The sequence below is a fragment of the Triturus cristatus genome, chromosome 8 (genome assembly GCF_964204655.1).
Source record: "Triturus cristatus chromosome 8, aTriCri1.1, whole genome shotgun sequence".
In the NCBI taxonomy this organism is placed as follows: domain Eukaryota; kingdom Metazoa; phylum Chordata; class Amphibia; order Caudata; family Salamandridae; genus Triturus; species Triturus cristatus.
Genome location: NC_140591.1, coordinates 184,325,626 through 184,349,053, shown reverse-complemented (window position 1 = coordinate 184,349,053; position 23,428 = coordinate 184,325,626). Strand labels below are relative to the sequence as shown.

The 23,428-nt window shown below is 43.9% G+C and overlaps 1 protein-coding gene across 3 annotated transcripts in view; it reads left to right on the top strand.

The window, feature by feature from the left end:
* The window catches only part of LOC146801785 (E3 ubiquitin-protein ligase TTC3-like), a 1,762,960-nt gene that overhangs the window by 7,302 nt on the left and 1,732,230 nt on the right, over window positions 1-23,428 (top strand). For all 3 annotated transcript variants that reach the window (XM_085621278.1, XM_085621277.1, XM_085621276.1), the window contains exon 2: window positions 22,680-22,767. In XM_085621278.1, coding sequence (XP_085477404.1) covers window positions 22,690-22,767 — 78 coding nt within the window. In that variant the 5' untranslated portion in view covers window positions 22,680-22,689. The remainder of the gene's footprint in view (window positions 1-22,679; window positions 22,768-23,428) is intronic.

Here is a 23,428-nt window from a genome sequence, read left to right as displayed (position 1 = left end):
TCTTCTAGTATTGAAAGCACTCCATTGCTTCTCCGGGACAGATCCAATCTAATAGACTCCATTACTGACGTTATTGCTGACTCTATTAATGAATTAAGTGTCATTATCTCTACCTCTTCTTGTAACCTCCCTTCGCCTGTTGAGTCCCGGGCGCCCACTTCTTCACCTGTGGTAGAGATTGCCCAAAAAGAGAAACACACTCGGAAGTACAATCTTGATCTTTGCCAAGGTCCCCCGCCAACAAAAAGAAGGAGAAAGTGGGGAGCTAGAACGCTAAGGGGTAAATTAAGCAGGCCTACTCAAACTTCAAACCAAGATCCTGATAATACCCCTGTACTATCCACCCCGCAATTGCATATGACTTCTGCCCTGCCTACCTCTCAACCCATTCTATCTAAGGAGACCCCTACTACCAATATTACTGGGTCTATCGAGCAAATAGTAAGATCTCTTATTCTCCCAGTTATAGAGAGATTGAATAGAATCACTCTCCAATTAGGGTCCCTAGAACAAGTACTTAGGGAGAACACAGTAGCAAATAAGGTCCAACCTAACAGTGTTCCATCATCTGTAACGGTAGTACCGACCCCTACATCCGTCATCTTAAAGAAAGGGTTACCACCATCCTTAACACCTGTTTCATCAAAGCCTGCCTCTGTCCCTGTGGAAAAAAGATGTGTAATAAATAATAATCGATCTCCCCCCCCCCCCCCCCCCAAAAGGGAGGGGTAAAGAGCATTAATCCTTCTAACCCAAAATCTTCTCAGCTAAGTGCGCCTCGCGTATCACGTCTAACATCTGAGCCCAGGGCGAACATCAAACAGGGGGGTGGGAACCCTACAAACCTAAGATTTGCCCCTGATCAAGATGCCCATTCAAAATTTGATGTAATGAGAGAGCCTAGGACTAGGCTAGTAGACCTCCCCCCGGAAGCGGCTCCGTATGTAGTCATTCTGACAGGTGTTCCACCCTTAGAGGAAGGTAAGACGGAAAATTTTTACCAACTGAAAAACAAAGTGCTTTTTTGGCTTCGTCAAAATCGGCCGCTCCCTTTGTATTTGAATGGTGAAATTATTCATGTTAGGCGATTGCCATGGCTGGGCTGTCGAAGGAAAAACCTATCCGGTGACATTATTATCATTAATTTTTCAGACCGTAGAACTGTAAGACACATCCTAGGTGAATTCCAGGAAACTGGGTCATGGGGTATCATGACACGTGATTTGATATTTTTCTACCCAAGATCCGCAGTAGAACTTACACCTAATCTGCGACTATTATCTAGCTACCCTAATGAGCGTCCTATGTTCAGCCTCAACAACGGTTTGTTTAACAGTAATGGCTATAATGGTTATAATTAGGGCTCCCGGTTTGATGGTATTTATTTTTTTGCCATTTCCGTCTGTATTTATCCATATTTATTTTTTGGGCTTTTTTTCTGTATTTATCCATATTTATTTTTGCCACAAGCAAAAGGCGACGCTACAGCTAGTATTTTTCCACATTTATTTACATTGACAAGGCACACCTGCGCCCGGTTGTTATTGGGCAACACAATACATTCAGCTGAAAACTTTGCCATTGCAGTACAAGCACATGTGCATTTCAAGAGACTTTGAGGGCATTGAGGCTCTTTCTGGTTTGTTAATGAAGTGAAGACCACTGAAAACCCGTTCAATATTTGCTGATGGTACCGCCTCTGCTGCAGTCCCAACTTCGCCCCTACCATCTGCTGAACAGCGGTGTTCCAGAAGAACGTATTAAATTGGTGACATAAAGTAAGAGTTGGGTAACATACACAAAATAATATACATAAACATAGAGGGAAAGATCTGGTATTAAAAACATTTTATGAGAAACGAACTAAATAAATCCTTACCCTGTTCAGACGTGCGTGAAAAGGGTGAACATGGATCAGAGCAAAGCGTCTCTCCCACAAAGCAGAGGTTGAGTGGGAGGCTCTGGGGCCCTCAGACCTCGAGATGTGCTTGGCTCCGGGTTATTCCCCCGTAGAAGGGCGCCTGTGGGATGTTCACATGTGAGGTGTGTCTTTCTCTCACGTTCTTGCAAGCTGACAAGTGGCTGGCTCTGGAGCATTGACACTTATGGGAGGGCCTCACACGTCTATGGTGGCTCTGGGGTGCTGGCTCCAGGGGGGTTCACACTTTGGGCGTGCCTCTTCTGTGCTTGGCCACGCGTTGCAGACTTCTTTGCTCCTGCACATGTCCCTCACACAGCCTACACAGGGGCACTTAGGGGCACGGCCAGTTCTATGAAGCCAATCATAAGTCCTGCAAAGAGCCAAGTCTGACGAACTTCCACCAGTCGGCACCAGACACAGTTTTAAAGTCAAAGTCCTGCGTAGAAACTAAACAGCCCCAATGTGAATCATACTACCTTTTCCCGGTTCCAAAGACGTGCGCGGCGCCCCTGCCATGTTCTAATGGCGCACCGGGGTGCCGCGGCGCACAGTTTGGGAACCACTGTCTATATCATTGGTTATGCACAATTTCGGGATATTTGAGGCTCGCATTCTGACGTGCGTAGCAGGGGTGGGGCGCATACATTGGCATTTGGGATGTGTATCCTTTGATATCACACATCACGACTGGACCACAGGGCGCATGGGTTAGTATACAGAAGGCACAGTGTATGACAATCGGTGTACAAAGGTTTCAATACGGGACCTGTAGTCTAGTCTGGGGCACCAATTACTCTGCGCAGATGGTCACGCCGCCTGTTGCACAAGGAGCATGCATACTAGCCGGGGAAAACTGAACACTCGGACTGAAGCACACAGGCTCGGGCATACAGGCACAGGCCACTCTGGTGCAGAGGAGCCAGTAGCGAGGCTGGGGCACACAGAACGTGTGGTATCATAAGCACACACTCACGGCACGCTTGGGAGGCATCAGGCTGGGGTACAATTGATTTACTTATTTATATATGCATTTTTATATAGCGCGTACTTTACCCGAAGGTGTCGGAGCGCTAAACAATAGAACCAGTTACATTATCTAAGTACTTCAGAGAACATGAATTACATAAAAGACACGGCATGCAGCAGGGGTACAAAGGCTGCAGCAGGGGTAAACAGCAGCTTGGGAGGCATCAGGCTGGGGTCCCGCCCCCTTTGCATAGGCCCTATGAAAAGGGGGCGGGAGCGGCAGGACTGGACATTTGAAACGCAAATGCACTTTGTTTTCTTACCTTTCAGAAGCATGGCGTGCAATGGCAGAGAGAGGGTGATGCAAGAGTTGTGCACTGGCCTGGCAGGTTGCTGGCAGTGCGTACCTCCCCCCCCACCCCCCCCCCCCCCACGTTTGTGGCAGCCCGGGCTGAAACCGCTTACACACAGCCGCCCCCGAGCACTTCACAGGTCTTTAAAAGACCATTCGCTTGTTAATGGGGCTTTGTTAGTTACTCCCCTTCTAGAGCCCCTGCATCGCCACTCCGACTATTGCTGGAAGAATTAGCACGTTACACAATACTGCCCTGTCAGCTGAAACCCAGAGGCATCGGGTTTTTGCTTGCAGGAATCGGGAGGCGGGAGACTAGCGCGGCAACATTTTAGGGGGCTGCTGCGCAACCCCCCCCCCCCCCGGGCAGCCTTGCATTCCCTTTACAAACTTCGTCGCCTGTCAGCAGTGCTTGTCTGGCTGCTCTTTGGAGCTAACTTGATCCCAGTGACGTTTGTACATGCTGGACGTTAAGGACAGATTAGCCATTATTTCATTTATATGGTATGTGCACGTGCCCAGGGCTGTGGTTGTCATCGGAGACACTGGAAGCGCGGGTGGTGTCACGGGGATTTCTCCAGCTTGGAAAGGCGATATTCAATATTAACCATTTTTATATCGCTTCTAGTACCCCACGTGCATTCAAAAGCTGTTTTTTTTTTTTTTTTTTTTTTTTTGCAATGGGTATCGATACCAAACTGCGTGCATTCAAAGGTGGTAGCTATTTTTTAAACGGCTCACGGATATATGTATCTAAGACTATGTGGCCAGTGCTTAATTTGTAAGTGAATGAGTGCCGATGCCCAATGCTCTTAAATCCGTGGCCAGCGCAATTAAATGTCAGCGCGATGAATACCAAGGCCATTTGTGTAGCCTTCAATTCACCTCGGGCCTCTTTTTCAGTCTACTAACACACTGTCTATCCCTTTGTTACAATTGCAGGTTCCCGCTTTCTTCCTTTGTGATGGTTTTTCTATCTTTCTCTACCTCCGTCATTCCGCTTTGTGTATTTTACTTTTTTTGCTATCTGTAAATGTCTGATGAAGAAAAAAAAGTACTGGTCTCCCAAAACACGTGCTGGGCCTCCTACCGGGAACTACCGACCCAAGTTAAGCCTATGTTTTTAAGCAGGCGATGGGGAAGCTGGCCGACCTGTGTAGCAAAATTCACTGTTTTCTCTGGGAGAGTTAAGGGTCATCGAGTAATGCCGCTGGTGTGGTGGATCTTGACAGTTAACTTAATTTCTTTTCTACTCAGTAAGTTGCATCAGCTTCTTTGCTATTCAGTGAGTTGCATCGGCAACCGATGACAGGGTCTCAATCAATCAAGCCTCAGACTACCTACTATACGGCTCGTGGTTTCCCTCAGCAGCCAGAGTTTGCATCAACATCCTGTTGCCCAACCGTCTCAGATGCGCATGCAGCCTAGAATCGGGAAGAACGCTAGAGTCCGACGTATTACCTCAAGCAGTCGAACAGGGACTGACGGTTGAGAAAGCGATTCCTTGTAGAGGTGGTGAGACGGTGCAGTCCAGTGTTGAACTGCAGTTGAGTTTTGTTTAAAGACGTTTTTATTTACTCGTATTTTACCGTTTATAAATACAGACAAAGGAAATATCGATTTCCGTCTGTATTTATATGTATAAATCTGTAAATACGGAAAACCGGGAGCCCTAGTTCTAATCCATTTTATTGCCCTAAACCCTTTCAAGCTCCCTATAGATTCGACCATTCATCAGGTCTGGACGCAAATGACTGACTGGTTCAATCATCGCAGTTTTCAGTCTGTGCGACTTGTTCATTTCCTGGAAAAGAGAACCAAGTATTTCAACTACTATCCCCCAGTAGGGCCAGGGAGGAGCTTCAACCCTCATTGCAGGGTATATCAAATTTTCAATTAGATCCAGGCTCCCCAAGAGCTATGACGAAATTCCCTGTCGAGGATACCATAATTGGGGGGGGGGGTTCGGCTAAACCAGACCTATCCCTCAAATTAATATTCTGGAATGTCGCCGGCTTGCGCTCTAAGGCAGACCATCCATCATGGCTCTCTACCATTAGGGAACATAACATTATTTGTTTGCAAGAAACCTGGTTAACTGTTCCCATCCATCTGCAAGGATATAAAACCTTTAATTCATTTGCCCAACCTTCATTATGTGGGAGAGCGAAAGGTGGCTTGGTAATATATCTCTCAAATGAACTCCTAATCACTGATACCAAAATCATTAACAGCAATCCCTATTCCCAGATCCTTAAATTAATACCTAGTAAAACACGTGTTCTACATAGTTAATTTTTATAACAACTTGACATCAAAGAATATACTCCCAGTCCTGGAAAACATTTCCCTACTCTTAGCAGAGGAGCGACTTAAACATCCTAGTACTAGTATTAGCATAGTCTGGGGTGGGGACTTCAATTTAAATCTTTGTAAGGGAGGCGTTACAAACAATTGTGCTATTGTTGATGATCTGGGTTATAATCGAACGCATTTTCCTCATACCAAACTAGGGAACACTTTGACCGAGATAATATTTAATTTAGATCTCGGCTTTGCAAATGATCTTGTCTCTCCCCCCCCCCCCCCCCAGTTTCTTTTACTCCCACGTTTAATGGCAGGGGACTATTTAGTCTGATTGACTTTGTTTTGGTATCACAAGCTTCTAAGGACCAGCTACGAAGCTTCCGAACAGGTACCGATCCTAGCAGTGATCACTTTCCTAACACTCTCATGATCACTATTCCTGACACGCCAGAATTGCCCAGCAAGCGAACTCTCCTAACATAAGAAACATTAGGGGTAAATAAACTGAACGGGTATGCAATTAAATGGGATAAAGTGGATGCTGAAAAGATTACCTCAGCAGTGTTGAGTCGTACACTCCCACATATCGAAGTATGCTTAAACTCCCAATCTGTCCCTGATCAGGTACTGGCTAGCTTTTCTGTTATTACATCCGAAATTAAGAGAGAATTGTTCCGTAAAATTAAGGGTGCTAAACAAACAAAAAAGGGATGGTTTAATCCCGCAACAAGGAGCGCCTACCTCTTACTGAAGAAAGCCTTGACTAATACCGTAAGGGACAAAGGGGAAGTGATAAGATTAAGAAAATGTTATAAGCAAGCACTTAAATCCTGTAAGGTAGATATCAAGAAGGAACTATGGGCTAAGTTACAACAGAGCTGTTCCCTCAAGGATTCTGCCTCCTTCTGGAAAATAGTAAGAACACCTTTCCTAACCGACCAACGTCAGATCCCACGGATTGAGGTAGCAGTGGGTGAGGCAGCTTGGGTTGATCATTTTTCTAGGATCTTTGGTACTTTGGAGGATTCTTCGACAGAGCTCCCCTAAGAAAGTTTGGGGATGCTGGCTACTCAAAACTATAGAAGACCATCCCTCTCCTCTAACTCTAACCTTCATTTTGACCATGTCGAGGTACTCACGGCATTGCAAGCTTCTAAATGTGGCAAAGCCCCAGGTCCTGACGGGGTTCCCGTCGACCTATTCAAAAACAACTTAGATTTATGGTCCCCTATTCTTACAAAGGTCTTTGAAGCAGCCACTAAAATTGGCCCACCAGAGTCTTGGACAACTTCTATCGTTCTTCCCATTTTTAAGAAAGGCGACCGTAATAGCCCTGCCTGTTACCGTCCAATTTCTCTTTTGGACTCCACAGGCAAGGTGATGGGTCGGCTACTTCTTAAAAGACTCCAAGACTGGGCTGAAAGTAACCAAGTGGTTTCTGACCTCCAGTATGGTTTTCGAGAGGGACTGGGGACAGTGGAGCAGGCATTAAACCTTTCATTATTGATAGGTAAATATGTATGGGCGAAAAAGGGGAGGTTGCATTTAGCTTACGTCGATCTTTCGGCCGCCTTCGATTGCGTTTCCCATAGCAAACTTTGGAAACTCCTTCTGACTATGGGGGTTGATCCCCCCCCCCCCCCCTTGGTGAGTTTCATTCAGAGTCTCTGTATAGGGGCTTCAGCAAAAGTACGGTACGGTCTGGGGGGGGGAAGTTACAACATCATTCCCAGTAGTTAAGGGTGTCAGACAGGGATGCGTACTGTCACCCTTTCTTTTCAATCTATATACAAATGGTTTGGAGGCTGCGATGTTAGTAGGAAGCCAGGACCTGCCCATGATCGATCGTCATCCAATACCCGCGTTGCTTTACGCGGATGACGCGGTGATCATGGCCAGGACCCCACGCCAACTCCAACTTCTTCTTGATAGATATTGTGAGTTCATGGCAAGCCTAGATCTAAAAGCAAACATAAAGAAAACGTTTGTCATGCACCTGGGGAAACGCCTCAAACATTCCGGCGGTATCCAGATAAATAATACCATCCTGGAGACCGCAACTTCCTACCCTTATTTAGGTATTCTGATAGACAATACCTCTAGTTGGGGTCCAGCCCTTCTGGCCAGAAAGATGGGGTTCCTTAGAACTACAACAGCCTTGGTCACATTTGCGCACGGGAGTTGATTCAGATCAGTTGATTCAGATCTATAGGGCTAAGTGCCGTTCAGCGGCAATGTATGGGGCTGGGGTTTGGGGTTATGTCAACACGGAAATTATCCAAAAGGTATCAAATGGCTTTTTGCGGTACCTTTTGGCCGCTCCCAAAAGCTCGCCAACTTACGGTTGCCATATGGAGTTGGGGGAGGATTATATTTCTGATCTCATTGCTATCCAACCAATTCTCTTATGGCATCGACTCTGGGAAACTATAGAATGTAAAATGACTCGTCTGCTTATTTCTGACTGTCTTACTTTGGAAAAACATCCCATGGTTGCTATATGTCCATAACTTTTTGAGAGACATAAACCTCGAATCTTTTTTTACGTTCCCTGAGACCTTAATTGAAGTATCACGCAAAAAACTGAAAAACGCGTGTTTATCTCATTTACGTGAGCTTCGTTTAACAACTGAGATCTTAAAGCCCACAAACCTCCATCTTGCTTCGGTACAAGTCTCATTTGGGATCCAGCTGTATTTACTATCCAGTGTTAATTCCTCTGAAAAATATCTACTAACACGATTCCGGTTTAATACTTTCCATCGCCTGATAACTTTCCCGAAGACAAAAGATTGGTCTAGTAACCTAACTCCTTGTCCTTGTAATTGGCAATCAGAACAATCGCCACTGCACGTAGTCTTTTTCTGTAGTTATTACGAATTCCCTCGCAAGAAGTGGTTTATTCCTTAAGTAAAACTCATAGGCTTACGTCAGTGTCGCCCGGCCCTTCTTGCCTTACAATGTTTGGACACTGAGTATAGCATTTTCCCAATAGCCCGTTTTTTAAAAGCTTGTGTTAAATACCGTGCAAACTATGATTTATAAAAACGACAGATCGTGATTGGGATCCAAGTTGAAAGTAATAATGTGTTATATACTTGGCGTTTCTTTCATTCACATACAAGAACTTTTTCTCGATCTATATTAATTCTTTTTAAATTTTTAAAATATTTTGTTTTTAACCTTTTGTATACTTTTATGAACACAAAATTTGTATCCGAATAAAGTTTTAATTGATTGATTGACTAAGAATGAGGAATTACCACTGGAATGAGAGAAGCAGCTTGCAATACTTGTTACAGGACTGCAAATGAGGAATTAGCACTGGGAACAGAGACACAGCTGCAGCACTGCCCAGAGAACTAAGAATGAGGAATTACCACTGGTAACCAGAGAAGCTGCTGCAGCACTGTTTAGAGGTTTAAGAATGAGGAATTACCACAGGAACGAGAGAAGCAGCCTGCAGCAATGGCTAGAGGAATAAGAATGAGGAATTACCATTGGGAACAGAGACACAGCTGACACATTTGTGACCAGATAAACAAAAAGATTTACAGCCCTGTTTATAAAAACGGAGCTTTGAGCTAGTGATACATAACTAATGTTAAAAACGAAAGATGGCGTGAAAGGGAGCTAGCGAGTAAAATCAAATTTCTAACCTTGCAACTTTGTGACTAATCAACTCAATCTTCAGTGACCGAGCATCTGTAAATCATAAGTGAAAGCTGAGGTGTGATGGGGAGAACACACAGAGAAATGGTGGGTGGGAGGTGAAAGCAGTAACACTTGTCAGCTGCTCACGTGTGCAACATTTCTAGAACACGAGGCAGACTATCTGAAAGAATAGTGCACGAAACAAACTATAATGGAGAGAAGCAAAATAGCCCTGTTACAGGGCCAATTGCTATGGGAGGGAAAGACAGACCAAAAGGAGGGACTAATGGGCACCATTTACCATTTAAAAGTAAGGGGTACCTGCAACAACCAATGGCAAGCGATGGGCTGGCTTGAAGCCCATGTACTGCATACACCATGCTTCGCAGAGCAGCCCATGCACTCTGCTAGGCTAGACCAAAAAATACCCTAGGTTCCTATACATTGCGAGTAAAAGGTTTGCAGCAGTAAGGGGTGAAGTCACAGTGGATGGAACTTCGAGGGGTGGAGTCTGACAGTATATATGTATGTGTATATATAAATATATATCACGCTCACCGTTGGCGCTCGGATTCTCCTCCAAGACATGGACCACAGAGTAAGTTCCTTAAAGATTTATTGGGATGCCGCCATAAGGCGTTTCAACTCACAAGGAGACTTGATCACATTACATCGTTACGGTGAATTTTTTTTTTTATTTTCTTCTTCATTTTTTAAAGTGACATAGTGCTTACGTGTGCAGAACAGAAAGGAAATCCGGTATAGCAAGGGAAGAAATACTTAATTTGTAGTTTGCATGGTACAATCATAGTTACTTGGCTAAAATCGATCAACCTTGTACTCGTTGCCTATTCTCAATATAAGTCAACAATTTCAATAAGTGAATACAGCTAAATATGTAAATAAATAAATACATAATGTATACATCTATTTTCCGTAATGGCACTAAAAGCTGTTGACTTAAAATCATATTACCATTTAAGATATGTATATATTTATCGTTTTCTAGTTATTGGCCTCAACATGATAATCTGCGTTATACATTAATGAAATTACTGATGTGCAAAACTAGGCAATGTGCAAAATATTTGTGTTCCATGGTATTAATGATTGATTAAATCTACCTACCCTGTTTTAATACCAGAATTAAAGTGCCATTAGTGCAAGTGAATATACGTGCTAAGTGCTGTGTGTATGAATGTGTGTGTGTGTATATGTATATATATATATATATATATATATATTAGTATTTGGCACCATGGAAAGCGTGATAACTCCGACTTGCTTAATTGAGTACAAGCAGTCTGCATTTTATATATTTTTAAATATTATACAGTTTAAGGCAACGGCTGCAGAGATCTTTGTGAACCCCACAATTTAGAGAATTTAATAACAGAAAGATTACTGACGGTGTTTGCACTTAACCAGAGAAATGTGTGCAGTGTAGTCACATATTTGACTCTTCATCAAGTAGCATGGCAGGTTAATGCGCTAAGTGTAAAATCGGGAGTTTGTATAGTATGTAGACAGCTCAGTGGGTTATTGCTTTTTCTGCCGAGATGCATGCGCTACCAGTACCTACCTGCAGGTTACAAGTTGTACTCCTTGCACTATAGCTCATAGAGATATTAACCAGCATCAAGGATCTGCATGCCAACTGCAAAGAACAAGTGTAGTATTTTTTGTATATGTCCTAAATCTTTCATTTTTAGGTCTCGCCTTCGAATGCAGCGCATGCCCTGCTTATTTTTTTAGGTCTCGCATGCGCTGCTTCGCATCGGCGAGATCTATTGTTGCTTCTGTGTCCGGAGCCTGTGGAAGCAGGGTTGCAGTCCACCCTGTCGGCATTAGGCCCCGCCCACGCTGCTCAGACTTGCTTGTGCTTTTCAGGAAGCAATCTCGGCGTTCTGAACTTGCCCGCGCTTTTCAGGAAGCATTCTCGGCGTTCATTTTAGGTCTCGTCTAGCGAACGCAGCACAGCTGCTTCGCTTGGCGAGACTCTATTGTTGTCGCTTTCATTCGCGAAGTGAGACAAACCATGTGCGCGCCCAGACAGGCGATGGGCACGCGCATGGCGTCTCCTTTGTAGTCATAGGAGCTTTCACACGCTCACACCGGGCGCTTGATTTATTAGCTCTTGCAAGCATTCACCGCAGGAGCAGGATTTAATTGGTCCTTTGATCCGTAGGGCATTTATTAGCTCTTGTTATGTTAACTTGACAGCATGCTACCACATGTAATTTATGCGGTGTGCAATTGTGCAGGTTGAAATATCTCGTGCGAGTGCAGCTGCACTGCAAAACCTCTTTTTCCACAAAGAGATACTCATTCCCCTTGGATTTAAAAATACATTGCAAATTCAAAAATGTTATTGGTTGAATCATGCAGCCTGAAGACCGGGTAAATGTACATCATTACATACGATTTGCGGAAAGTAACCATTTAATTTCGGTTTTACTATATAGTAAACTGGGCACTCGTGTGTCAAGTGAATGGCTCAACGCTTACACTTGACTATTCAGTGGGAGCGCGGCCCTCTGATTTGTTGCTAAAATTGTGTGATGCAAAACTTGCCTCTAAAAACTTGAGATGCGATTAGCATGTGAGTGAGCCGGAAGAGGGTGATACTGCTGTGAGAAGAGGGTGGTACTGCTGTGCTAAGAGTTAATGGCCACCGCCCCCTATCGGCACTCCCACAGTAGTGAGAGGCGTTCTTTCAGCTCACAAGATGCCATGCTTGAACAGTAAATATTTGCAGAACAGTTCCCTTCAGAATTCTGCAGCGCTCCAGAATCCGGCAGCCACGCACAAGGAATTATGGATCCTTTTCAGGAATTACCAATCTGGGTCATTTCTTGTCAGATTGGACCAGTAGTTTGCAAACTTCCAGAGGAAAAGCAAAACAGGCAAAATCTACCTGTGGAAAAATGATGCATGTTGCGTTGAGCCTATTCGTTGATAGTTTTGAAAAACTGCCTGTTTCATGAAATATCATACTTTTGCCATTTTGAGGGCTTTTGCACCACATAATTTTTAGAAGTTCACAAAGTAGGAGCAATAATAAACAATTTCTAATAATTTCGAGTTTCCTGGCATTTTTGACATTGTTTTCCATATTTCATGACATTGTCCACTATATTGCTTCTGCGTTTCCGAACAAAAAATGAACCGAGGCCTAGCTGCAAAACATCAAGAAAGCACATTTTTCATATCAGCACACTAGTGACTAGGCATGTACTTTCCTGTTCGGCAGCAGCCTGATCCTTACATGTACTTTGTTTCAAAAGCTATGGTTTTGTAAAAAGTGCCGGTCTACTAAAACCACAAACTTCTGCTATATATACTTGTTTTTCTTTTCTTCAGTGTTTTATGTCTGTTAACTATCAAAGGAAAGTGACGTTTATCCTATCTAGGAAGATAAGTCTGACGGTTTTCAGGGGGTGGGGGGTATCCTCCCGGCTCGGCTAAATAGTTATAAACGTTAATTGTGAGAATGTTCACCTTCGTTTGAAATCATTCATAAATCTGCCAACAGCATTTCTTACTTCCTTTCATCTGCTTCTACAATCACATCCACTCTTCTTCACTCTAATACAAGTCTCTGATTTATCAGCTGCCTAGCTGGAGTCGCTTCAGTCATCAGATGAGATTAAAGTATTCATCCTGCCCTCTTATCTTCCCTCTCTGGGGCCTTATCCTTCTACGCTCATTACTGCCCACCTGCCCATTTTCTATCTGATACATTTGGAATCAATCAAACACCCCTGCCTTCCAGCATACCTCACTCATCCTGTTTTCCACCACACTCATCCTGTTTTCCACCACACTCATCCTGTTTTCCACCACACTCATTCTGATTTACACCTAATTCATCCTGTTTTCCAAACAGGCAAGCAAGCACTTACAAATGAGTTTACTTTGCAGCTTTATTTTATATAACCTCCCTACCTTCTACACGCCAACCAGTGCCAGCTGCGATGGGAGCAGTCCCGCACTTATACAAACTTCTGTCTCATCACACTCTTTCTACAGCACAACATTATCACTGCTTCACATGATGCACATAGTTAATGTGGACCATCCATGGTGTAACTGTACAGCGCCACTTACGAAATAGACACAATCGTGCATCTTTCTGGAGTGGGATGTCACCTGTGGTAACTGGGTAGCACAATGGGGCTTTCCAACTCTAAACTGCTGTTCAAGTATGCCAGGGGCACCCAACAGCACAATGCTGGAGGTTACTGGAGAGAAAGAGAGAGAGTAGTTAAGGATAATTGCCAGGTCCCAGAGTGCAGGCCAATTGTGCTAGTGGTTCAGTTCAGTTACACCACTTGTGTTGCTGAATAATGGCAATTATGTCAGCATTGCTGCTCATTATACCAGAGGCTCTGGTCATTTATAGCAGTGCCATGCGCACTTCTCTGGGACAATGGCGGCTGCATCTTTGAAATAAAATAGGTCTCGCACTTACACATGTTTGAGCTATTGGCATTGTAAATGCTGCTTTTTAATTATGTGTTAATATCATAACCGATAAATAAAAGGCATTGTCTTTTACAATGCCAATTGCTTAAACTCTTGCAAATGCGAGACCTATTGCATTGCACATGCTTGTTTTATTTCAGTATACGTGTATCACTGATTAATGTGTCCGAGGTATACTTTTCCATGCTCCATTGTTATGTGAGAACACGGAGTGCCACACGCATGTTTTATATTTACTGCTCCTTACCTACCGTCACCCATCGTATGTGAGGCCCCACTGTGCAGCAGTGGGCCTGCTGCTGGGTTTCAGTTAGTCTAATGCCGGAGTGGCGCACGGTCCGTGCCCGCTTGCCGAGGAAGAGACTCATCTGTTGCAGTCGAGTCTGAGGACACAGGCGGGCGACGGGCCCATAAACTGAACTGTGCAGTGGCAAGCCTCTAATGTAAGTGACCGTGTCAATGTGAGACTCGGAGCCGGGCGAGTGCAAATCCACAAATTGAATAGTTTTTTAGTGGCAGCGCGATCAGCTGCCTGCAGGTCCGAGTCTGGACTGGGGTCTCTTTTCCCGTTTTATATGCTGCGTGTAAAACAGCAGGAAGTATGCTCCAGGCCCAGCTTAAGTGGAGTCCGCTGCACTGTCAGTTATTTTGGAACATTTATTATTATTACAGGCATACGGTGCCTAACAAGTGGTGCTTCTCGCTCCCTTGGAGGTGAGAGTGGGCATAATTTGAGGGTGCAGTCTCTAAAAATCACTTTGCTACTCTGTCGGCCCACAATCTGCTGCACCAGCCCGTTCCTGTCCGAGCCAGCCTGTTCTGTCTGCCACAGATCGAGCTGAGCCCAACTCACCACAGACAGTTCACACAGGACTTCACCACTCCTGACATGACGGAGAAAGACCCTCCTGTCCTGCCAGCCCTGCCAGTCACAAGGCAGGTCAGCTGCGTGGCAGCCAGAACAGAAGCACCGCTCCTCCGAACACAATGCAGGTAAGTTCGGGACTCACTTTGAATCTTCACTGTATTGCTTTTATTTAGGGCCCACTGTAAAGAAATGTGAATATACATATAAACTTTAAAAAATGTGATTCCTTAAAATGATTGAGGTTATTGTAACACCAAGGTTTGTTCCACGGCATATTTCGGAAGTTATGAAGAAGGAAGGCAGCCAGACACGGTAATTGACAGCCCTGCTGCTTCTGTCACTCTTAGCTTATTTCATACTTGAGGGACTAATTTAGAAAAGTAATGATGGCCATGTCAGGCAGTTTGTTTTGTTGTTTGAAAGTTGGTGAAAGACACGTGTAGAATGCTCACCTGGGCACAGAGTGTGTATTGCTGCTTATTAGGAGTCAGGAGGCATGATTGTATTTTATTTAGTATTGGACCTGCTCACTGCTACCATTTACAACATTATATAGCTGTGGTGTTCTTTTAGTTTCACTGGTATTGTAATTTCTAATTTTGTTGTTGTTGCTTGAGAGGCCTTTTTATATTTGTGGTTTTTGTAATGTTTTAATTCTGTAGGGTATACTGTTGAAACAGTACAGCCCACAGGACAGTAAGTCACCGAACAAGATTGTAATGGGAACATACAAAACATATCTTGTAGTCAGGGCTGGTAATTTCTCCCCATCCCTGCTATCTGAGGGGCGGTGCTAGCGCGGAATAGAACAAGCTGCCTTTGATGCAGTCTGTGGTGACTGCACTGGAGAGACAGAAGGTAATAGTGAGGGGATTGAGTGTCACAGAGATATTTTATCTAACTACCTGAGCCAGCAGCTTGCCCTTATAAGTAAAGTTACAGCGCCCTAGCTAAGCTCAGCATTGCACTCACTGTCTGCAATCTGCACAATGTTGAGTTTATCGTCAGTGAGGCTGGCTCAGGCTCTACGCTGGGGCCTCTCTCACATTCTAGTGCACTTCCATTTCTGGTGCTTTGCAGCAGTTTTGAGATGTTCTTAGAGTTTCTTATTGCAGAAATGGGTATAATTTCCAATGTTTATGTTTCCCTCATCTTCATTGCTTGATTTTGCTTGCAAGAAAGTGTCACTCATAGTCGTTGAATGTCACTCATAATTACACTGAAATTATAAAAATTTCACACATAAGCAATCTGAAACCTTGGCAGCTATGCGTTCGGTCTTCTGCAGCTCTAGTGGAGCTGTTTGAGCGGAAAGGGAGAGGTTTTGCTTTATTCTGCCCCACTTTCTGGTTGAACATCTATTTTGGAAGTCAGCGCAATAGCGCTTCCTCCCAAGCTGCATACTTAAACAACAAGCAAAGCAGGTAAAAGCGCTCCACACACTGCACAACTTTTTTTTTTTTTCTTTTAAATCGCACATGCTACTCTGTTTGTAAAGCGGTTTGCTGTCGTAAAGCTGCTTTTAAGCTTGCTGCTGCTTAGCACTTCTAATCGTCTGGGGATTGTACTGAGGTGAAGGGGTTTCATTTTTCGGTTGAGTCTGGGCAGCTTGTTTATTTAACTGTTAGCAAATGAGAAGCTCTTCAGGGGCCACGGGAGACAGAAGCGAGCAACTCAGCGATGCCTTCAAGCATTTGGAATGCAATAGGTCTCGCATTTACAGAGTCTGAGCTATTGGCATTGTAAATGACAATGCCTTTTGTTTGTTTTAAATGCGAGACCTATTACATTGCAGATGCTTGTTCTAAGGTTGCTAAAAAGGGTTCATCTGAGTAGTTATAAAAACATATTAATAAGTGCTAGATGCATGGCTATCCGTGTATTACTCGTATATCTGACCAAATAGTGCCTTTTTATGGACATGATGTCTCTCTTTATGCATGGGCTGCGTGAGACTTTAGAATACTGAATGTGGATGCTGTGAGAAAGTGATGATTCTTGGAATGTCGGTGTCTGCATGCTGGTGGAAGTAAGCCAGGGAGTTGTTTATAGTTGGAGGAAGAATGGAGCCCAAACCGGACCAGCCAGGCTATGGCTGTAACCAAACAACCTATCCTGGAATAAATATCGTAACTCCTACCATGAATGGATCCATTAGGTCCCTGCCCTCCATCTATAACAGCATGCATATCTCTCACTTACAGAGCTTGGAAAATTCTCAAACCTGCCTCAAAATCATGGTTTAGCTCAAGCAGTTGCTAAGTGACAAGCTGTGAGTCTTTGTTTCCTGATTCGCATCAAGATGTTAACCTCTTCTGTGCCCATGACGAGACTATCTCGTCATGAAACTCACCCGCTAGGGAAACGCCAGGCACAGGAGGGGGAAAAGGCCTGGCACCCAAGGGGTTAAGCTCCTGCTATCTCCTGCTGAGTCCAAAGACATGAGCGAAAGGAGTGCTGATGGCCCTTTAAGTGAGGCATTTGTGGTGGACTCAGATGATATGAAAGTAAGATGCAACCCTCACCTCCTGAAGGTTGCTGCTCTGATCCCCAAGCCTAGAGTGGGGTCTCTCGTCAGTCTGTCCCAGTGTCAGCAAATTGCACTAGGAAAAAGTAAGCACAATTCACTGAGGCCTGCCTGGATCCCAATTCCTGCACAATAATAGTTGCCGCATCCAAGATCCAGGTGGATATCCCCCCCCCCCTCCCCCATTTCCAGTGTGTACTTGCTAGTACTTTATGTCTCAAACCACAAAGCTAGAGGTATTCACGCATGACCATATTGAGAAATCAGAAGGAATTTGTGTATCTCTATCAATGATTCATAGTGAAAAAGACTACAGCTGTCCAGTTTGGCAACAAGCTAAACCATAGGCAAAAATGCCTACATCTGCCAGTCAGTAGAAATGGCACATAACTGTTTATATTCCGCAGATGCCTTTCTCATCAACCAGCTTCCCATTGACTGTGCCCGTTGCTGTGTGTGGATTACTCCACTGGTTCTGTCTGATTATAGTGCAACTGTGTAGACCCCTAAGTGCCCCTCCTCCAGCGAGCCCCCCTCACCTGTTCAAGTAAGCACCTGTATGGTCTTTTTTACAGACATTTTGTTCATGGACTTTTATCTGCTGTTTGAAAGTAAAGTTCAGTTACTAACCATCGCCCTTCAAGTTGATGGGGACAATCATGCAAAACGCAGTTGTTAATTTTACATATTGCACTGCTCTCCATTATTACCCTTTTATATGCATTAGAATTTTTTGGTGGCTATGAATCGAACAGGTTGAAAGTACAGAATGCTCCTATCTTCTACGTTAGCACTGTATACCTCACCAAGCATGTCCATGATTCTAATGCACGCTCATGCGAGTGAGAAGGAACAGTACAGACGATGTTGATCAGCCCAGGAAAGGATAGTGAAAGCTCCACTGCTCCTACCCGACCTCCAAAGACCAATATGATGTGAATAGCTAGCAACATTAGGAGATCAGCATTGAAATGTGGTGATGCCCACGCACACAAGGCCCTCCACGACACCGGACCAGCTTCCTGAACAGCCGACTCAAATTCCACGCACCCCAAAGGACCCTACGATCAGCCCAGCTCTCCTACGCCGTGGTCCCCCGCAACAGAAAGACCAGATCGGGAGGCCGCTCCTTCACCTTCCTCGCAGATAGAGCCTGGAATGCCCTTCCGCTTCACCTCAGACAGACAACATCGCTCCCCATCTTCACGAGAAACCTCAAAACCTGGCTCTTCGACAGACCCCCTCCTTGATGGACCGGAACCTGCACCCCCGCCCACCCCTAGCGCCTTGAGACCCTTACGGGTGAGTAGTCGCGGTTAACAAAACCCTGATTGAGCTGTATCTCCATACTAGAGTGAAAGCAGTGCAGCTGATCAAGATTGAGGTATTATTGACAGAACTATGTGGCTGGATCCTGGGACTTGAATAACCGGAGTGCCACAGGTCAGTACTGAGACATATTGGTGGATAATGTTCGAGTATTGGAATATTATTTCCAGATTTGTGAAGCGCGACTTAACACCCCTAAGGGTATTCAGGCGCTAGGGGCCGCTGGGGAGGTTGAGTGAGCTATTGCCCAGAGTCGACGCCGGCGCGCGAACCACCAGTTTAGCGCTCCAGAGTCAGCTGTTCTGGCCGCTGCGCCACACCTCTCCCTTTTCTGGAGGCCAGCAGAGTGGCACTGGTAGAATTATATATTAGTTTTAGTAATGGTATCGGAGAAGGGGCTGCCGGTCAGATTGAGGTGCACTGAAAGAGCTTCGTGTTGGCCCCAGAAATGGTGTTAGAGAAGGGGTTGCAGGTCAGGCTTCAGGTACATTGGCAGAGCAGTGTGTGGTTTCCAGTTATGGAATAGTAGGGGACATGACAATCCAAGCTTTATATTGGTGTTGGGTCATAGTTAAGGAGAACTGTATGATGCAAGGGTCCCAGTATAGGAACAGCATAGGTTTTTCATGTCCTTGTTTAGGTGCATTGGCTGAACTGTGTGTGCACTTCAGAAATTAAGTGGCAATGGCAGGACTAAGGTGCATAAACAGAGCTGTGTTTGATTTCCAGTGCTAAAGCTGCAGTATATGCTGCAAATCAGGATGGAAGTGCATTGCTAGAGCAGTGTGTGCTTCTCACTACAGAACTAGCAGAGGTTGGAAAGATCAGGGTTGAAAAGTCTAAACAGGTCTGAGTTTTGGCAACTCGAACAGCAAACGGCAAAGCAGCATGTAGGTGCATAGTCAGCTGTGTATTGGATTCAGTTCAGTTGGTTATCTTCCGGGGGTTTAGTGGATCGCAATCCATTTTACTCAGTTGCACGAGAGAACTCTTTTCTTTCAAGTACAGCTGTGCTTGGGTTTTGTTGGCCTGTCATGTCCATTTTGCCTCATTTTAATCATGCACTGTAATAGCTGAAATGTCTGCAAAAGTGATAAAGGACTGCTAGCGAACAGTAAAGTTGCATAGAAATAAGCTGCTCTTCGTTGTCAATGACTGTTGATTCTTTATGGTGTTGCAGGGACCCGCTCACATAGTGGCAATGACAAGGACCTTGGTTTGGCCTAACTAGAGACAGAAAGAATTTGTGCATGTACTCGGCAGTCTAATCCATTCTCATGACAAATGGCTCCTGCCTAGGGCCTGCAGCAGCTTAGCGGTGATGCGCTTGTTCAAAATTCAGAGCCTGTCTGTCAGCTCTTTCCTTTTTGAAGGACAGTTATTAGCAGGCCTTGCAATAAAGCATTAGTAAAAGTAGCTAAAATCCCAAGTTGTGGTATTGGCAAAAAGTAGTAACCTAACGCATAAATCAGTGAGGTACGCAAGTAGGCTTCATCTATCACCGGTTCATATTGGTTTAACCTGGCAACCCTATTACTAACTAATCTTTCTCATAACCCTGCACCATTTATGTTCACATTCTTGTTATTCAGCACATACCAATAAAACCATAATGAGTATAGTAAAGAAATTGCACACTGCTTCAATATGTAACACCTTCCACTGCTACCGAGATCCCACCAGACTATAGTCTTGTGGTTCTGTCCTCTCACTGTTCCTAATGAGTATTCTATTGCTGCCCCACAGAAAGTAATTCTAATCAATTTCAGGGAGTTAAGGATTGGGGAAACTCAGAAAGTGCCCAACTGATCTCGGGGTCAAAATCCCTGGTGAATCCCCAGGTAAAAACAGTGAACCAATACAAAAACACAATCAGTTCTACTAGGCCTACAGTAGAACAATACTTTAACACTGAACCATAAGGGGAGACTGGGCCCATCACAAGGAATTACCATTGCCCTGGGTATATCCATGTAGGATCATATTTAGTAGGGCCACCCACTCCCTCACATTTGCCCAAAAGTTTTGGCAGCCTCTGGATCGGAAAACACACATCTTGTCCCCTTCACAAATTCTCTGGTGAGCTGGGAACCACAAAGAGGCTTCGATCCATAGTCATTAAAGATCCTTCATTGTAGTCTGCAGAACGTGCTGGCGTCTGTGTGGCCAAAGCCAGATACGAAAAGACGTGTATTCTAGAGCTGCCCGTGATTAGGTCCTTCTTTTTTGATGCAGCTTTGATTATCGGCTTTCTTTGCCGTTTCCCAGATCCATCAGCACTGTACCGACCTCTGCATTTTTATTTTCTGATCTCCGTGGGGCGAGGTGGTGTATTCTTACCTCCAGAACTGGCTGTCTCAAGTTCTGCCCACTGCCTAAGACTGCAAAAACTGCTGAATCTTTGACTGCAAATCATTACATACTGGTCGGACTGGAACACTTAGGAATCAAACATTTGTGACTCTCAAATAATTTTGTAGAAATTCTACTTTCTTTTCTGAGTTTATTAATGATGAGAATCCTCAGTCCTGAAATTTCTGTGAGAACTGCAACGTTTCTTGTAGTGTCCATACTTCATCCTCAATATCAGATTAGTTCTGCTGGACAGCCCTCACATCTTTCTAGACAGTAGCCACCCAGCCTTTAATTTATTGAAATGCCTGCTCCAGGGGTTGAATTTGTTGTTCGAACCGACCTTGATTACCGCTGTAAGTCCTGAAAAGGTACCATAATTAGGGAATTGCCATGTGTAAAGGGAGCCTCTTTTGTCATCAAATGGTGGTACATCATGTCCCAGGAGCACAAAGGGGTGGCAGGCCTGCAGAGGGGTGGGTAGGTGGGGGTTCTCAATATTTTGATTTGTTGATTTTGGGCTCCATGATCTCTTGGGGCCTAAGCTAGCAGCAAGATATGCCACAAGGAGCACTTGTGTCTGCTGCCATTCACGGGGAGGATGGTCTTCACTTGTCCCCTCCCTCGCCTCCTGCAGCATTTGTCACTATACCACAATGCAACACTGCGCCTCCTGCCGGAGGCTCCCTCCTGTGTCTGGCTAAACCAGTAGAGCAGCCTGTTGTGGTCCTGGGGCAGAACGTCTGTGGCTGTGTCACTCTGTTTCCATGCCCGGCCCCTCTCATACCCATGTTGTGGTGGGACATTTGTTGGACTCCCAGGCTACTGGAAAACTCTCCCATCCTCATACCCTTTAAAGCTTCAACAATTTGCTAAGTGTTCAGTTCTGCTGAGGAAGTTGGTGTTTAATCCAAAAGCTAATTGGATTGAGCATCTTATTTAAATATTGTTTGGTTAACAGGCACGCAGAGAGTGAATTGGGAGAAAAACCCAAGTACTTCTTAATTGGCAAGTACTACTAAAACTATTTTTTCATAAATAAGACCATTTTCATCCCTTATTCTCTACAAAAGTTTAATACTTCAATATCCAGTTAATGTTGGGCATGTGAGGATATTGTTGGCACCTTCATTCATGTAGTTTTTGAACATGAAGTGGTCAAATCCTTTTGGATGTCGATATGGTACAGAATTATGTTTTAAACTCACCTTTCCAGTATTATGATACTTTATTAGAATGTCTCAAGAAAGATTGGCATTGTTTTCCAGTAAGTGTAAAACTGTGAATTTACTCATTGCTGAAGCAGCACAAGAAATTGCTATAGATAACTCCACTCTCTTTTGAACCTTTGATGGAATGGCATTTGTTTTAAATCACATGATTGCTAGTACAAATATAACATCTATGAAACCATTAGCAATCCGAAAACTCCTATGGTATACTTGATGCAACTATCTCAAATGAGCCAAAGCAAATTTCACAGAATAAGCTTCCGTGTTACTTTAAAATACTAAATGCTTAGATATAGTTGCATTGATTATGTCAGTTTTCTGTTATGTAATGCTACTTCTATAATTCCACGAAGACTGTTGATTTATGTTATTTTATTATATTTTTCCCCTCCTTCCCCTTCCTCTTTCTTTTTTTGCAGAAATATTTATCTCTATTTAAAAATGTTGAATGGTGTCTATTGTCATTTTCATGTTTGTCACTGGTAGGTTGCATTGTTTATTACATTTATGGCCTATAATAAATCACAAATTAAACATCTAAATGTGCATGTTCTGTAAATGTAGGTTCCTAGGTTCATCACACAACTGGGTTTTACATGTTACAGAAGCTGATAACTTCTGTAAGAAGTCAGCGAGCAAATGTCTCCCAGATTCACGGTTAATACACATATCCCCTTTTTTAGGTAATTAATCATGGAAGATTTGAAGTTTGATCCAAATGAATTTGTGAAGAATGTCTATTACAAGGAAACACCCAGCGCCTGCTACTATGTAAGCAACTCAGGTTTTTATGTTCATATTTTTAATTCTTGTTTACCTTTTACTAAAATGTCCTTATTTGGAAACATGTTCCTACTTGGAAAAATGTTATAGTTATGGCAAGCAATACTCTTTTAATTGACCGCTGTTGTATTTCAAACCTACCGTGACACAAAGTTGTTATCCTATGCAGAGTCCTGATTCAGATATGAATTTGTCAGAATTCATACTTTTTTGGCTGTTTTTGCACACGTATAGATATGGTTACGACAGAGTTTTCATAGGAAAGGCATTATTGTTTTTTTTTAATAGCTTTACTGTTTGACAAATCTGTTTATATCATTTCCAATAAAACGATCCTCCGCTTTGGCTTCTTCATGCAAATGTCATGCCGATCCCTAAAATGGGCAAAATAAAAGGGGGTGAAGGTCTCAAAAATTAGAGTTTCAACTTTAATTTCCTTAGAAAGTTTTGCTCTCGATAAAGAAAACCAGTATTGGCATAGCCAATAGGTCTTGCCTTTGAGACCATTTAGCCATGCAGCACATTATCCTGGGTTCTACAACATCTATTGATACTTCACATGCTACTGGTGAACGGGTGAGCCAGAGCCACCAGTCAAGCCAGGAGGAGCCTGGAGAGGCCAGAATAGAGTGAACAAGCTGCGAGGGTC